At 37.7% G+C, this 16,964-nt stretch overlaps 2 protein-coding genes across 4 annotated transcripts in view; one reads left to right on the top strand and one right to left on the bottom strand.

The window, feature by feature from the left end:
- Positions 1-233: 233 nt before the first annotated feature.
- Positions 234-11,702, bottom strand: LOC140227046 (transport and Golgi organization protein 2 homolog). Of its 2 annotated transcripts, none has more exons than XM_072307476.1 (7): positions 11,533-11,702; positions 10,946-11,068; positions 10,038-10,152; positions 7,863-7,924; positions 6,328-6,481; positions 4,468-4,572; positions 234-3,054 (listed from the first exon to the last, which is right to left on the bottom strand). In XM_072307476.1, exons 1-7 carry the CDS (start codon positions 11,669-11,671, stop codon positions 2,919-2,921), a joined length of 834 nt encoding a protein of 277 aa, XP_072163577.1. In that variant the 5' UTR covers positions 11,672-11,702; the 3' UTR covers positions 234-2,918. The 2 variants fall into 2 exon arrangements, with proteins under 2 accessions (XP_072163577.1, XP_072163578.1); XM_072307477.1 differs by having other exon boundaries at positions 11,521-11,630.
- A 335-nt stretch (positions 11,703-12,037) lies between these two features.
- The window catches only part of LOC140227976 (EF-hand calcium-binding domain-containing protein 5-like), a 38,032-nt gene continuing 33,105 nt past the window's right edge, over positions 12,038-16,964 (top strand). For both annotated transcript variants that reach the window (XM_072308359.1, XM_072308358.1), the window contains exons 1-4: positions 12,038-12,108; positions 13,860-14,609; positions 15,016-15,236; positions 16,303-16,376. In XM_072308359.1, the coding sequence (XP_072164460.1) occupies positions 13,891-14,609; positions 15,016-15,236; positions 16,303-16,376 (1,014 nt within the window). In that variant the 5' untranslated portion in view covers positions 12,038-12,108; positions 13,860-13,890. The remainder of the gene's footprint in view (positions 12,109-13,859; positions 14,610-15,015; positions 15,237-16,302; positions 16,377-16,964) is intronic.

Here is a 16,964-nt window from a genome sequence, read left to right as displayed (position 1 = left end):
CTGAGCTGTTTCATACATTGCCATTTTATTCACCTTCAATACCAAGGAAAAATGGTCAATTTGATCTAGTTATCACATTACATACTTAGTCACAGAGTTTCATAAATATAATTATATATATATATATATATATATATATATATACATGGTACATGTATAACACTGTGTATATATATATATATATATATATATATATATATATATATATACGTAATTTTTTTTTCCACTGTACAATATAAACCAATACATACAATGAAGTGTTCATGAAGAGGTATTTCAGTTTCAGTGAAAAAAAACACAAAAACAAACACATGAAATAAGATACAATTAGGGAATCTCATTTAGATATTAGATAGACATTATTTGAGCAGATGTTTTGCCCTGGAAGTCTGTGTAACCACGTACCTCTCCTATCCGGACATGTCGGGACCGCGCTCGGCCGCATTTATAAGGGCCAGATATGGGAGAGTCAATGTTTAATACACGCAGCTGCCTACCCAATGGTAGTAGCTACATGTACATGTATCAATGTCGTGTGAACATGTCATGTTCTTGTCAGCTGGTCTGCATTCAGAATTTTCTGATAATTTGCTCAATAATTAATCACCTGTATTGTGTGGGGTGCCCTGATTTTAACAATGAAAAGCTTTCTGTCCATGATTTTGCTGTTTTTGGGGGGTAGTGAATGTCTGAATGCATGTTATTTAGATAAAATTTGTATGTTATTTATGTTGGAAACGCGATGCAATTCATGAGAGTCTGTGTAGGAATTTTGAGTTTGAAATTCCCCTTTCCCCTGTAATTATTAGATTGAAAAAAATAAAAATCACAGTGACATCTCGTCCAGATAATAGGGAGACCGTGTTAAAGGGAGGCTGGCTAGGAAAGGTCGGGTGACAGTTACCACAGGTTTAAACAGTTCACACACCAGTGCTGATTGGCTATTGTTCAAGATCCGAAAGCGCGGGGAGAGGTGCAGGGAGTGTTTGCCTGATTGAAGCATTCTTCATTGGCTGCCCATGGCAGTATCTATGAAAACTAACACTAACGCAGACCTGCTAGATAGAACTGCCTGTCAGCGAATATGTGTATCAAAGTGTACTCGCACTAACAACACTCGACTCCAGTCAAGATTCTTTGGTTGTATGTCTATGTGCACAGAGATCAGAGAACAGTGATAAAGCTGTACACAATTCACAATGGGGATTCCAGAATACAAGTCTATATCCCAGTCAGGCCAACCTTCCCATTACAAATTGTACATGGTATCCTCATGATACGTCTTCAACTGCTTAAAGAAAATGGATCCAATGATTCAGTCACCCGTTGCACACTCTGGGAACAATCTACATGTATTGCTTGCATCAATTTGGTGACACAAAATGAAGCATAACATTCCTGGCAGACCAAATCTATATACATGAAGAGGGGGGGGGGGGGGGAGGGGAGAACTATTTGACCAACATCATTCACTGATGGTCAGCTACAAACATGATGAGAGCAGAGTGAAAGTAAGACCACACTCTATGGGGTCTGAAAGAACCATAATCAATCTCACATTTTCCAGTCATTTTTATAACAAGGTGATTATTTATGATAACTATATTTCACAATGTTTGCAGTTCTCTGGACTAATAATGTAAAGAGCATACATGAATATGCCAGAGTGGGACTACATTCAAAATCATGGCAGGAATGATTGCACAATATGGTCAAACATCATGTAAATGATAGAGTTCTTAGAATCCTTTCTGTAATACTGTATTCAACAACAATCTTGTACATAATATTTCTAAACTTCAATCTGAAATGTTCAATCGGATGTTGTATCTACATTGAAAGTACAAGACCTGAGCCCCGTCTTATAAAGCCTTCAAATCAATCACAAGTCCCAAAATCAATCGCAACTTACATTGCAGCACACAAAAAACTTGTGATTGATTTCTATCACAAGTCTTTATAAGACAGGCTCCAGAACTCTCTTTACAGACTGGTTAACAAATCAAGAGAGCGACTACTGGTACATGTATGTCATATAATGCAAAGCTACAGTACCATATTGTCAATTGAGTGGCAACACCTTGCATCTCAAATTTTGGGTGAAAGTCATTTCTTTTTTGTTTAATCGTCAGATAACCTGTCAAGTGGTATCCTGTCCATATCCTAGCTGTCTTATAAAAATGAAGCCACCATGGCATATCAATGGAGAGGTGATTCCATGAATTTGTTATCGTGCTTCGGCTGAATTGTTGTTTCGCTCTCTTGGACAATTGACATATTTGAGATACAAGGTTTAGTCGCCCAACAGCGATATGCTAGTGTGGTGAATTTCAGCAGTCTTCAAAACTTGTTGACCTTATAATCTATCAATCATGATCTCATACTAAAACAATCCTACTTCTAATCTCTTCTCTTTCATATGTTTTACTCTCTGGGACTGGAAGAGAATGAGAGTCATCGCTGACAGAGAACTCCTTGCTGCACGACGAATGTGCAATGGAATGAGTTTCTGCATTTATGAGGTACCTAAACTGCTCCTGTGAATGACACAGAGTTGAATGTGGATGCCTGCATAAATGGACCAGCTTTTGAACTTGACCAAGAACTGGCCCGGTCCAACTCATGCTGGCCATCAGAATCGATCGGATTCTCCTAAACTCCACATCTCTGGAGAAGAATTTTGTAGAATGAAGCATTTCAGAAGTCAAGTCACAGAGCCATATGTAGTCCACCTGCTCTGTAGTAAAGCAAATCCAAAATTTCTCCTCAGTCATGGTTGATGAAAAGCATTCATTGCATCTCTGGTTGAATAAATGTAATATATATTCCATAATTACACTTGCAAATCATGTATCATATTCATTGTTCACTTTGTTCTCGAATGCCCCTTTCATTTAATAGCTAGGTGAGTAAAGCTGTCAGAGGCTGCATGAGAGTTGAAATTTGTGAGTCTTGGAAGTCCATCTTGGGTTCAAACCATCCACAGGCTCCTCGATCGACTTTTCAGAGTAAAGTACGTCTCCCTTGGCACCCACAACAATCACGGTGCTTGTCCTGTTTAACCGAGCAGAAAAAAAAAATGAATGAACAGTACAGCATGAGCTGGTATGAGGAAGGATACATTTAAAGTCATCAGCCACACTGTATTTCTTCGAGGACTCACAACAATACAGCTACAAATCTTGCATTTTCTCTTTTTTGCCAAAGTTTAACTAACAATGACATTTGATCTCTCACACATTACCCAGATAAAGCCAGAGATATCAAAGCTAAGAAAACTGCCAAAAAACAACAACATCAAAACACTCAAGATATGGCATTTAATGGATGTTTACAAATTGAAGATTTGATATCTCATCTACTTAGTGCTTGGATTCAAAGCCTAAGAATATGTTGAAGTTACATAGTTACTAAGCAGCACATCACTGTGGCATGTTGACTTGGCCATATTTTAGTTATACTAGTATGCTCAATTACCTGCACGCTTGACTATGTTAATTTCATGGTTCATTTTCTCTTAATTGTGCTGAACTGGCAGCTAGCTTTCTTTTTGTAATGTACACTGTAGTTACAATAGCTGTTAAATGTAGATTTTTATGTTTGAAATAACTGGAGCAAATCGTGCAATGTATGTAATTGGCAAGCATGAAGTTTGAATACCTATTCAGTACATTTAGTGACAACATTGAAAAATATCAAGTGTTTGGCGACCCAATGTCATTTTCAAAGTAAACGATTATATCATACACAGTACATTAACTGAAATCACATAGTGACAGCGGCGAAATACAGTATACTGTCTTATAGAATAGAAGACAGAACATTACCAGAACTATGCAAACCCAGAGAAAAAAAAACAATCTTTTGTGTTTTACATTTTGCACATTGATCCCAATGCCATTTCACTTCTGTGAATGAGACCAAACAGGAAAAAGGTCATTTCATAAACATTTGTTGCAACATTCTAGCAACGTTCCGACAGTAAAAGGAAAGGACAGCAGAAATGGCCATAAAACATCTACTGTATATGCCATATATTTAGCGAGTCTTAAGTTTCACAAATCAAAACTTCCCGATGATTTTGTGAGTGGTAAATTCGCGATCGTGTGTTACATTCATAGCATGATCAGAGTCAATATTTTCGCATGTATTTAATTTCGCGAATAGCACCTGACTCATGAAATTCGCAAAAATAAAAACCTCACAAAATATTTGGCGTATACAGTACCTTGATAGTGACCTTCTTGCTGTCAGATTAAACGAACATGTGTCTTATAAAAAGCATCAGTTTATGATTAACCTTAGAAGTAAGACAATCGATGAGAGACTAAATCAGTTTACGAAGTGCTCAGATTCCCTGAACTACACCCCACTTCCCTCTCATTATGTAATCAATCTCCCCTGGCTTCCTGCGAATATCTTCTTGTAGTTGTGGGTCTCCAAATTCCTCATAAGTGACAAACTGACCTTGTGCCGTAGAACGGAGACTTGACATGGAGCATTTGTGGAAGGACAGCCCTCATTTCCTCAATGGTCATGCCAGGCTTGTAAGAGAATTCCTCCCCATTCAATCTGCACAGAAAAAATCAAAAACAAAAATAAAAACCAGCTTTGTTGGAGAACAAATGCCAAATGCAGGGAACAACACAAATTTTACCACAGTCACTTTTGGCCAAACCCTTCTAGGAACTCTATATGTATCTCTCACTAACAAGCCAAGGATATTTCCCACAGAAATATGGCCAAATCAGATTCAATCAATTCAAAAGTTCAATCTGCATTTTTTTCTTTTACTACTAATTCTGAGAATATGGGACGATTACATGCAAATGAAAGCAAACCTGTACGGCCCTCTTTATATATGCAAATTATCAACCTCCTAGTCCTGTTAACTTCACAAAGAGAATGTTGAAAACCACATACGTATCAGTAACGATACAATAAATGGTTTCAAAATACCCACATGTAAATGACACATTGAAAACTTGCTTATATTTGTGGAATAACTCTATATAAGCATACAATTTGGTTATTCATTCAATGACTACAATAGTAATGTTTCATTCTTCCTTTCTTTTTTTGAGGGGCCTATCTATCATAAGTGCTCAAGGCATCAATCGACACAGACCAGATGAATTTTGTTTGCATTGTTCATTCCTTTCTGCAGAAGTAAGCTTTGATGGAAATGTGAAAGTCAAGAGTTGTTGCAAGAACTGTAAACTCTCCACAACCAGTGGTAGCTTGTTGCCATAAAAATGTGCCAGGCAGAAAGTGCTCTCACTGGCAGACTGCTCATTAAAGGGGCATTCCAGATGTTTTTCATAATTTCACATCATGTAGAACATAAATCAACAGCTCCATGTATCGATTTGTGGAATTTATTGTCACAGTGGTTCTTGACCAGATAAATAATACTTTGAAAAACCTTTGACAAAATAATTACTCTAAACAAGGATGATGACATAGGAGGCTCACATATTTCAGAAATGTAGCAGTGTAATTCCTTTACAATACCACTTGCTTGCGAGTTCACCTGTGTATAGACCATGCATGCCTTCTCATTTTGTTCTGCTTCCTTGAGCCCCAACTCCTGCATTCTCATGGTGACCCTGCCATGTCATCATCCTTGTTCATTGCAATTTGTTATAAATTTCGAAAACATTCTTCTTCTTTGTCCCAATTATCATAAATTCTTAAACTCTGTCCTCAGTACAATTACTTTACATTTGTTAAAATCTGAAAATCTGAAAATCATCCGGAGGTCTCCTTTAAAGGGATGGTACAGTATTGGTGGAGATGAGAATTGGGCTTTTAACATTTTGCGAGATACCAAGAAAACACTTATGAAATAGTACGGGGGGGGGGGGGGAGCCTCCCAGGCCCCCCTCCAGATCTCGGCCGTCGACCGCGCAATCGTGATGAAAATTGGCACACACATTGCCTATGACGCAATCTACGGTAGCACGAAGTTAAATTAAAAAAAAATATCATTTATGCTAAATTATGCTAATTTATGCATAATGATGCATGAAATCAGACAATTTGGTACAAATCACTAAATAAAGCTCAAAATGGGCACATTTTTTGTGTAAATATTCTTCTTAGTGTCCTGAGCAAATATAAGAGAAAAAAATTGCGTATTCAGTATTAAATATTCAATTGTTTTTTTGAATTTCTTATGTATTTCTTTGTTTTTTCGACTTCGTGTTTTTCATTGTTTTTTCGATGAAACTTGTCCGCGACATTTTGTTCCGAACAAGAAAATATGCCATTAATTGATTTGAATCAATAAAACCCCCAAATAATCATGCTAATAAGGGAACTCACAGCGTGGTTTGCCGGAGAGCTTGGTGAAGCTTCTCTGCCACACCCTCAGCATCACCCTCAGATGAGTTTGCCAAGAAGTCCTCCAGGCTGCCTTTGAGGTGGCTCGCCTTGGGCCATGGCTTTTCGATGGTGGAGTTGGAGACCCCATATACGCCTAGGTAGGAAACAAAGCCAGCACATTATTTTGGCCCTCAACAAGAACTGAAGGAAAGTATGCTTTATAAATAATCCTCATCATCATCATCATTATGTGATCACGCACTGCAAAACCACCTAAATGTTGACAGACATCATATTTTTTTTAAAGTGAAGAATAGATTCCGAAAGAGCAGACTGTAAGTTTCAAATGCTATACAATTGGGTACAATTCAGTACTCTCCTAGCCCACTGGAATAATCAAAGAACATACACACTCTGGAAAAGTGCGCACTGAAAAAAAAACAAAGAGGCTTTGAAGTCAAGGGTCTATTCAAGGGTGTCTCAAGCTCTGAGTTCATAAATCTGAAAAAGTCTGCTTCAAAATGAAAAAGTATTCTAAAAAAACGCAAAAAGGCAAATGTCTCATTCCTTTTGTTATCCCAAAATTTAGAATCATATATTTCAAACAGAATTGCTCTTTCAGCAAATAAGAAACCCCTTAAAAATTGACTAAGTTGACCCATTTCACCGGCTTTTGAGTCCTCACAGAAAATTAGGTCGTACAACTTTTTATTGGCTTGGTGATGCATGGTCACATGCATCACCAAGTTGTATTCAAATTTTCCTGTTAGCCGTTTACGACACGGAAAACTGCAGAAATGCACAAAGATTTAAATGCTAATATCTGCTCCATTGAACAAGACAATACAGAAAACAGGAAGTCAGTCAAGCTTCAAGAAACCATAGACACTGTGCTGACTTCTTTTTTTTTTCTTTCTCCTTTCACTGCATATCTGATGGCATAGGAGTATCACTGTGAACATAAGTTTTGGACAGTAATTGTATGTGTTGGAAATAGGAATTTACAGATAAATATTTTTTATGTTAATGATGGTAAAAATAGTACTGAGAATGCTGCTGATAATAGTGATACATGTACTTACAGTAGTAATACTGAAAATGATGATATCAATATAACAACAATCATCACTGTTAACATAAAATATATTTGCAAAGTAAGTATGCTACATCAAGATTCCATTGCTCTCTCTCTCTAAGTCAACAACAACAGTTTTTTTTTTTTTCACCTGCTATCTAAGGTAACTGAACATGGTGAGGAATACACTGTAGCACATTGATCAGACATTTCTTTCACAACAACACCAACATCATGGGCAACAATGGAGCTGTTTCACATCATAGTGTCACCCCACGCAAAAATATACACTGTATGCCAATTTAGAAAGAAAACGTGCTCTCACTTGACTTGCCAGTACAGCACTGAAACCAAATTCTGACCTATCAGATTTGTCTATCTTGTAGGATTAATCAGACTGAAACCAAACTTTTGTAATTGGAGGTGTCTCGGTCATGGTGAAGCCCCATTCCTCACTTACCTGGTTGAAGAATCTGTGGAGGACTGGCTGACTTATTACTGTAGTATCCAACTTCACCTGATCTGTTGATGAAACATGTCAAGAAGTACAAAAATGACAACACTTCTACAAAATCAGTTACATTAAAAAAAAAAAAAAAAGGTACCACTATGTAATGTAGAATTGGCCTTTGTTTTTGTTTGTTGCTTGATGTGATATCAGCTCTAAAATAAAAGCATGCAATCATTTGAATCTCTATATTCTGACCAGAACATTTCTATCCACATGTTGACAATAATGAAAACAATTCAAATCTGGTCAGTGCTTCTACTCCATCAAGAATAAAAAAACTCAACCATGAAAAACATGTCAACTCACTTCAATAGTTTTGACCTAATTTTTGTTAAACTTAAAGTTTGCAGGAGTAGACTTGAGAAGGTGCCATGCAAGGATTTCACTCTATAAAAGCAAGACACCCAAGAGCAGAGCTCAAAGTCTAAGGATGCTAGTGGCCATCTGTATCAAATGTTTTTTTTTTTTCTTTTCTGATGTATGCAATTTACAATGCATCTTTAATACCATAGCAAAATAAGGGCCCAGGGAGATGGGTGCTCACCTGAGCAGCACATCTCACCTTCATGGTGCTCTCTACCTGAGCCAGGCTATCACAACAAAATTTGAGATTCGGGGATCACTGCAGGCCATTTTGGCAAAACCCTCCTAATTTTGTGAATTTTGGCACCACCCTACCGGCCCCCTGGGCATGCTATCATCATAAAATAAAATAAAATAAAATGGAGACAAAACTACACCCGTATAATCCCCTCCAAAGTGAGAATTCCTGCCAACTTTTGTCAGAATAGTGTAGAGCCACCTGTTTGCAAAAAGAATAAGAAAATGGCAAAAACTAAAAAAAAAAAGAAAAAAAAAGAGAGCAAATTTTGAGCATGTAGGCCAAGCCCCCTGGCCTCCCCCCCCCCCCAACCCCCAGTAAGCCTGACAACATTGAAGCCAATGTGCAGTTTACTTTTAGCTTATGAAGTGCACATCATCAGCGTGAAACGGGTACCTCTCCTAATGCACCCCTTTTACAGCTGCCACTTACTTTGGCCCTAGAGGGCGCTACTTCCCCTGCCCCTCCGAGCCAGTTCACAGAATCTGAGTATGTGTAGATAAAAAAAAGGCCTTGCAGCCCTTCTCTTGAAGTTGACTTGTAACTGAAAAACTTGGCTTGTATATGAAAACTCAATAAAGTCTTCATGAAAACTCTGTTATGAACATTCATGAATTAACTACATGTAGGTGCTTTTCAAAACACACAGGCGAATGTGTATTCTTTTAACCACTTTACCAAAATTGTTCACTTGGCAGTTTTCAAGTGCTCTTCAAATTGAAAGATCTATCCATCTTTTTGACAAGTCATTGGTTCAGAGGTCATCAGAGACCATTGCTTAATGTGAACTTGCTTTACCACTAGCCAGTGCCCAGGCTGCTGTGAAGTCTCCACAAAGATTTTCCAGCAAACTTTGAATTTTCATGGACATTTCCCTACAGCAATTTAGTATTGATAACTGAAACATTTATGATTTTGGCGAGGCAACAACTGCTCAGCTGTGTGTATTTCTCTTATTCCTACACATCACCTTCAACTACTGGTACTGCAACAATTGCAATTATATTTCTGAAATATGGCTGTGAAGGTTTAACTAGACACCTATTACTACAACATAATCACAGGGATGTTCAGTATCAGGAAGAAATTCAACAGATAGAGAATATTATGCACTTACATATTCATTTCTAATAATTATTGTGTATTAATTCTTTTAACATTGCAGAAATATCTAATGCTGCTGGGAGAAATAATGTCCATGCTAAACATGCCATTCCAAGGAATAATTTTCCAACTTGAATTTGATTAGCAATTTCAACTGAAAAATAATATTTCAAATGGTATCCAATACACTTTGTCGGAAGAAAACTGCTACACAAAAGATATAAATGATACAAAAGGTATAAAATGCATAGCAAATTGCAATGCGAGACCAGAAAAAATCATTCCTGCATTCACTCTTTGCTCTGTAAAACTTGTGACTCCTGGTCTGTATCAGCATTTGAGTGACATAATTTGGCAGACATTTCACATACAACACATTTTACTACTGACACACACATAACATGACAAAGATGACCTACTTAAGATCAACCGCAAATAGATTGAAGCCATTGTAGTTCTCTCCATCAGGAACCAGCTCCGTGAGGTAATCTTTGGCTGTCATCTCCCCAGTAAGAAAGTTTGACACGAGTGCTCCTGTAAAATACATGATGGAGGCACGAAAAAAACAAAGAAATGAGTTGTGTGCAAAGGCTATTAGAATGACAGTTGTAGGAACTGCCATGTTGCAAGTGTCTTCAAGAAGCAAAGATGCAACACACAAACTAGATTCATCTATTTGATACTTTAGGATTAATGTTAAATATTGAGAAGAAAAAAGCCCTGAGTACCATTGCCTATTTATGGGTGAAACCATGTCAAGAAAAATAACACTCTCTGCTCATATATCATTGGTTCATGCAGATATGTGAACAGTACAAGTACACGTACCTCAAATCAAAACATTGTCCTCTCATTTCTTCAAGTTCATCCTGTAAAATTGAGTTTGGCATTTTGTTGTTAATTTGGAGAAAGAAAAGTAACAATAACATGTCATCTCATCAACATCGATATTATTGAACCAAGACAATGGATCCACTGCAGAAATGCCCTTAAAAAATAAGAACAAAAGCAAAAACAAACAAACGACCCCCTAAAAATAACAAAAAACAACAACACCACACAATCCATGAATGGGAAAAGGTAGTTGGTTTTAAACCAGCAGCTTATATCACAGAAGAAAGTAAGTGTTCTAGGACAGAGTTTGATTGAACCCTTGGACAAAAACAACTCAAGCATCCAGTCAGGTTTGCATTATATCATGAATGAATGTACAAAAACTTGACATAGGCCTAGTTTATAATAATTTCTCCTTCCCTGAGCATTACACCAATACATTGTCCAAAAAGGATAGTAATCCCCAAATTCTGACTTGGGGAACTGTACCTACCTCTGCCTTTGGCATCTTCCCTGATCCCATCAGGAGAAAAAATGTTGAGAATGAATGCGAGCCTCCCTTTCTTGCTCATACCCAGCCATGTTCCACCCTCTTTCCCTGTGGTCATATCAACACCTGGAATACAAAGGTGAAAGAAACATGATGAATGATTTGTGTGAGCCCATGAAATGTCATACATTTCGCTGCTGACCTTTGAAAACAACCAAGCCAGAAAAGAGACACAAATAACAATCTTCTTTCCCCTCAAAAAGAGTGTCATGAATGAGATTAAAAATCAATGAAATATTTTATTGCATTCTAAAGTAACTCAGAATAAAATTTACACTTCAATGAATCAATATGCCCTTGATAAGCGTGATAAGAAGCAATTCTCCTGGCATGATGTTGGGTCACACACATGCTCTAAGTTAAGTAAATTAGTCTAACCTTAGGTTCTTTACTGCTATAAATTTACTGTAATTAAAGAGCGTGTAAAATTAAATTTACTCAGGTCTCACAGCACAGCTCAGCTCAGTATAACTAATTTCACGTGACATCATTTTCAGTATATGGGACTACACACAGACCTGTTCACTTACTGCTTATGACATCAGGATTTTCAGCCCAGAAATCTGCAGTTTTCGTAGGACGGTTGAAAAGTTCGTCCCTGTTGAATGCTATGATAAACCTGAAGCCACCCTTGGAATCTGGGTTCATGTAAAATGCAGTTACACACATTTTGTTCTCCTTTCTAATGACTGGTTCTCACAGCTGTTCTCACACAGTCGCAGCAGTCGGCGCTTCTGGACCAAAGAGTTACATTTTTTAACATTTTTTGTGCTAAATACTAATATTAAACTTTGTTTAAATTTTTAAATAATTGTATTTTATTTTAAATGAAAAGTATTTGATAAGTATAAATGAACAAAATTTCTATAATAAAATAAAAAACTGAATGCATTCAGTCACACACAATAATATTATACGAGGACATAAAGAGCAAAGGTCACAATTGTGACGACGTGAATGGTGCTCTGGGTCACCGGTGCGTACCATAGCAACTAGATTGAGTTGACGATATACAGTAGGTGTACAAAATGTACCGTGACTTTTTGGTACAGCTGACGGAGAAGGAACTTCAACTCTAACATTCTGAATAAAGGAAGAAGTTAACGGTAAAGACTGGAGTCTAGATCTAAAATTTTAAATGTGTTTATGTGTGTGGTCAGACGTTGGTTACTCGGTATATGGCAGGCTACCACAGCTACTGTACACTAATACAGGACAGGTTCATTTTTTTTGAGCGTTGCAGTCGTTGTGCTGTGTTGACTGTTGGTCCCACTCGTTGGAAGTTGAGTTCGCCTTGCCTGTAAACGGTTTTAATGTAGAATGTCAATTTTACCAGGGTCCAGACATCATGCTACATGACCGGATTTGTTAATGCACTTTCACGTTGTCTTTTTCGATATAGATCTAGAGCCCTAGACCCTATTTAGTAAATAATTTACGATCTGAGGTGATGAGTTTAGATACAGAAAATTTGGAAGTTATTCAACTGCAACTGCATTGGTAGGCCTCTATGTTACATTAACATTGTGATCACATGATAGGAGCTTTAAAGAATAAAGTCTTTTAGAGAAAAAGAATCAGTAAAGAGTGTGCCCTCACAAGCTCATGCCAGTCAAGTTATGTCCTCTTTTACAATCAATCTTTAAGTTTACTTATGAGTTTAAAAAGTTCTTGCTCGACTATTATTAATATGTGACCGTGCATCACAAAACGAACAAAAAGTCGCACACACCGATTTTGTGTGAGGACTGAAAATAGGCCTAGGTGAAATGGGTCAACCGAGCCGATCTTAACTTTTTCATATTTTCTGAAAGAGCAAGTCTTCTTCTACATCATGCTAAAATTTGGGATCATGAAACAGACAGGAAAGTGTGTTTTTCAGCAGTTTATCTCTAGGCCTAACAACATTTTTTGGCAGAATAGTGTGATCATGGTGATTAAGTGTGTCTTTAGAGTCCCCTTTTCATTTCTTAAAAACCTTGTACACACTCTTCACTTTCAACTCCTACCTATAACTTTTGAAAGGATGATGCTACTACTTTGAAAGTTGACATTAATTAAGGTAAGAATGTGTTAAATATAAGGCATGCTCAATTTCAGTTTAATCTGATAATCCTTTCATTGTTGTTACTCCGGTGGTTTAAATCCTTTTTTTTGACCCATTCATCACACAGCCAGCAAGGCTTGGTAAAGATTAAGCGCTTGAATAGACATTGTACTTCAGAGCCTCTTTTCTCAGTTCACACTTTTCCTGAGTGTGTGCTCTCTTTCCAATATTTAGATAGGTTAGGAGAGTCCATTTGATTTGAGTAATATGTCATTTTAAAGCTTAAAGTCTGCCCTTTCAGAATATGCTCTTAACTAAAATTACATGTCTGGCGACTTTTTGTTTGTTTTGTGGTGCAGGGTCACGTATGAATAAATTCCTAACTTGAATCTAATTTCAAAGATATCGGATATCCAAAGCAACATTTTGTCACGTAAAATCTGCCCTCTAGGCTCTATTGCTCTAACTATGATTAAAGATAAAGAGTCTGGGAATTTGAATATTATATCTAACGTTAGAGGGTTCCTACTTACTAGATCTAACTGTCAGCAGAGTCTAGACTCATTTAACGTTAGTGTAGATGTAGTGATGAGTGTGTGTGGGTGAAACTGTTGATTGTCACAATGAAATTCATTTTGTGAGTGTGATATACAGTAGAGCTATGCCAATCATCCATGATGTCCTCTTCGGCTTTGCAAAACTCATTCTGTTTTTGGAAAAAAGATGTGAAATTATCAAGTAAATTGAGTAAAAATGACTATCCAGCGTTCTGAGTGATAACATTTCCTTTTTTTTTTTGTTACTCTACAGCAAGTTGCAGAGGCTGTGCAAAAGATAAATCATGGCTGAAGTGCAGGCTGTCAGCCCAGCTGGGAGTCGCAGCTTCGCAGAGCCCCGACCACCATCCCAGTCAGGCTCCAGGTCTTCATCAAGGGTTGGATTTTCTGACAATGCTATTCCCCACAGTAGACATGGATCAGGGGGTCGCATAAAGTATGCTCCTTTGCCCCGCCCATCTTCCAATGCACGCTCCACCCCATCCTCCGATCGTCCTCCGTCTGTCCGGTCACTGCGCGAGAAGAAAGAACTGAATGAGTATCTCAGCCCAATTGTCAAAACTGCAGTGAGGAGATGGAAGCGATTCCACGAACAGAAAATCATTGAACGTTTCAAGGAGCGGAGGGAAGAAAGAAGACAACGGATTAAAAGCATTCAGGAAGAAAAGCAGAAGCTTGCTCGTCGCATTCCAATCGACGCTCTGGCTGTGGAGTGGCTCAATAAAAATGAAATGACAGTTGATGCGAGAGCATACCTGCTGGACAAATTATTGCCCACCCTGATCATGGGCATAGAGAAACTCTTAATGGAGGCCGAGAGGCGCGATTTGACGGAAAAGAATGCGGCTGATCCAAACTTTAACCCACTGAATTTCTTGGCACAGTACCTCATGAGGAACAACCCTAGATACAGCAACTTCCCAGAGGCATCACCATACATCCGTGGACTGCAAGAAGTTACAGATGAACTCAAACAGTTTGTTTTCTCCTTTGAAGATAACAGGTTTGTTTCATACTGATAAATATTTATTTATTTGATTCTTTTGGTTGTTGCTGTAAAGGAATGTTAGCATATTCTAGGTTCTACAATGAAGAGAGCCTTTTCTGGAAGTCTCCTCTTGAAGTACAATTCTCTTAAAGAAACCTTTTTTTTTGGGGGGGGGGGATGAATTTTCATTTGATAACTTATATGTAAGCAATAAAGTTCAAAGCAAGATTCATGCACATACAATGTATACAATTTCATGGGCTCATACTGCCATCTGATTGACCAGAATTTGTTATAAATGGCATACAAAATGTGCAGTGTGCTCATTATTGGAAAGTAATTAATGGTTTAAAGTTGTAAACTGTTTGTCTGCTAATGTTCAAGAGGTTTTTTTTTTTTTTTTATCACTCTCATGATACAGGCTTGCCAGAGTTAAGGCAGAAACAAGGCGAAAACGCGAGGAGATCGAGCGGACAGAGAACCTCAAAACCCGAGAGAAGAGTCGTCGCTCGGCACAAATTCGCAAACACTATACTGACTGGCTCCTGGAAAGTGATGGCCTTGTTGCCCAGCGCGCCATTCAGAACTCCCTCACTTCATACTGTGATGTGCTTGAAAGTCTACCAGAAGAATTCAAGAAAGGTAACCTTTGAATGATGGTTTGTTAGTTTGTTTGTTTGATTCAGCAAATTAAGGCTTGGGAAGTGGAAATTTCTGTAGGAGACCCACACTGTAATTTGAACAGGGCTTTTATAAGATTGGAAAATGTGAGGGAGAAAGAAGTAGAAAGATAAAGAGGGGAGACAGAGAATTTAGTGGTATGCAATGTACATGTAGAACACTGTCAGTGACCTGTGTGAATCCTGCAGTACTCTAGTAAAACCTACAAAACTTACATTGTATGTTTATCCACATAATCCAGAACACATCAACTCAGAAAAATATGTGAATGTCAGAGCTACTTAATTACAAAGTACATACATCTGTTAGTCTCTCTCTCTCTCTCCTTTTCTTTGTGGCAAATGAATGCATATAAAGAAACAACTGAAACACTTGGAAGATCAGTTTAAAGAGACAAGTTTCATGACTGAATACACTGCTTACATGTACCTTTCCACGGATTGAAATACACTTTGTATGCGTTAAAGGGATCGTATAGTTTTGGTTTAGACCTAATTTCAGGTTTCTAACATTTTTTGGTGAGATAATGAGAAACCTCTTATAAAATATGAAAGCGCAATATGTAATTCTATGAGGAATTCAACGTTTATTTGATGAAAATTGGTTTTTGAAATGGCTGAGATATCAAAAAAAGAGCAATTCTGATAAAGTGTGGGACCCACACTTTATTACGATCACTTTGTTTTTCTTTGTTTTTGGATGTTTTAGTCATTCCAAACCCGATTTTCATCAAATAAACTTTGAATTTCTCTTAAAATGGTATGCTCTGTACTATATCATAAGTGTTTTCTTGGTATCTCGCAAAAAGTTAAAAGCCAAATTCTCATCTCCACCAATACTGTACCATCTAATTATTGCTTGGTCAAGTGATACTCAAGCAAACTGTTAAGGGTTTTGCAAGTAATCCCTCTTGAGAGATTTACTTTTAACAAGCCGAACTGATCAATGAAGGATCACAATTGATGATTGAAATCATCTCTATTCTGACACTCATTACGATATCATTTGTGTCCGCTCTTGTTTGTAGCTGCCAACTTCATAGAGGAACTGCAGAAGCTTGAAGCAACTGATGACCAGCTGAACGAGGAAAGCTTTGCCAGAGTAAGTTTGTTGTGCTGTGCTTAGCACATTAGGAAATATTTTGCCATGACGGTGTTTCGGGACTTAAAAGTGGTCTATGATAGCACTTGGTGAAAAATTAGTTCACGTCTTGTGTCTCTTCTGACTAACAGTGAAGGGTGATGTAACTTGTATGCACAGCAGTGTGATATCTGCTGGCATGTTGATAGTGTTATCAAATTGATACTGAATACAAGGTTTCAGCTGGCTTGTTTCATGAAGTGTTGACTTGCTAAGATTGAATGCCGGATATTGATCATAACTGTTCAATGATCAGACAGAGGCTTTTAAGGTTTTCTCTACTAGCAACTCTACCTTTCTGGGTTTGGTTATACAACCATTTCTTGCACTGCTGGCTGTGTTGCTATGGCTGTAATTCATGTGTTAGTATGACAATAGTATTCCTAGCCCAGTTATATTAAACAAACTCTGAATACCAATAGCGGGATGTCTAGCCAGGATCCAAAATAACAATCCATTTTGTCAGTCAGTCATTCAGTGTTCTATAATGCAGGGAAAGTACATCCTGTTACCTAATTCTGATGGTTGACGCTGGAAGAGTGATTATGG

Source organism: Diadema setosum, chromosome 4, assembly GCF_964275005.1.
Source record: "Diadema setosum chromosome 4, eeDiaSeto1, whole genome shotgun sequence".
In the NCBI taxonomy this organism is placed as follows: Eukaryota; Metazoa; Echinodermata; class Echinoidea; order Diadematoida; family Diadematidae; genus Diadema; species Diadema setosum.
The sequence above is the reverse complement of the archived record's forward strand: the minus strand, read 5'-3'. Positions and strand labels throughout refer to the sequence as shown.

Excerpts from the sequence above, each read along its gene's own strand:
- LOC140227046 (XM_072307476.1), bottom strand. The coding sequence starts at position 11,671 with ATGTGTGTAACTGCATTTTACATGAACCCAGATTCCAAGGGTGGCTTC. Across the intron at positions 10,153-10,945 it reads GGAAGATGCCAAAGGCAGAG|GAGCACTCGTGTCAAACTTT; the intron begins GTAGGTACAGTT and ends TGTATTTTACAG. Across the intron at positions 6,482-7,862 it reads TCCACAGATTCTTCAACCAG|GCGTATATGGGGTCTCCAAC; the intron begins GTAAGTGAGGAA and ends TTTCCTACCTAG.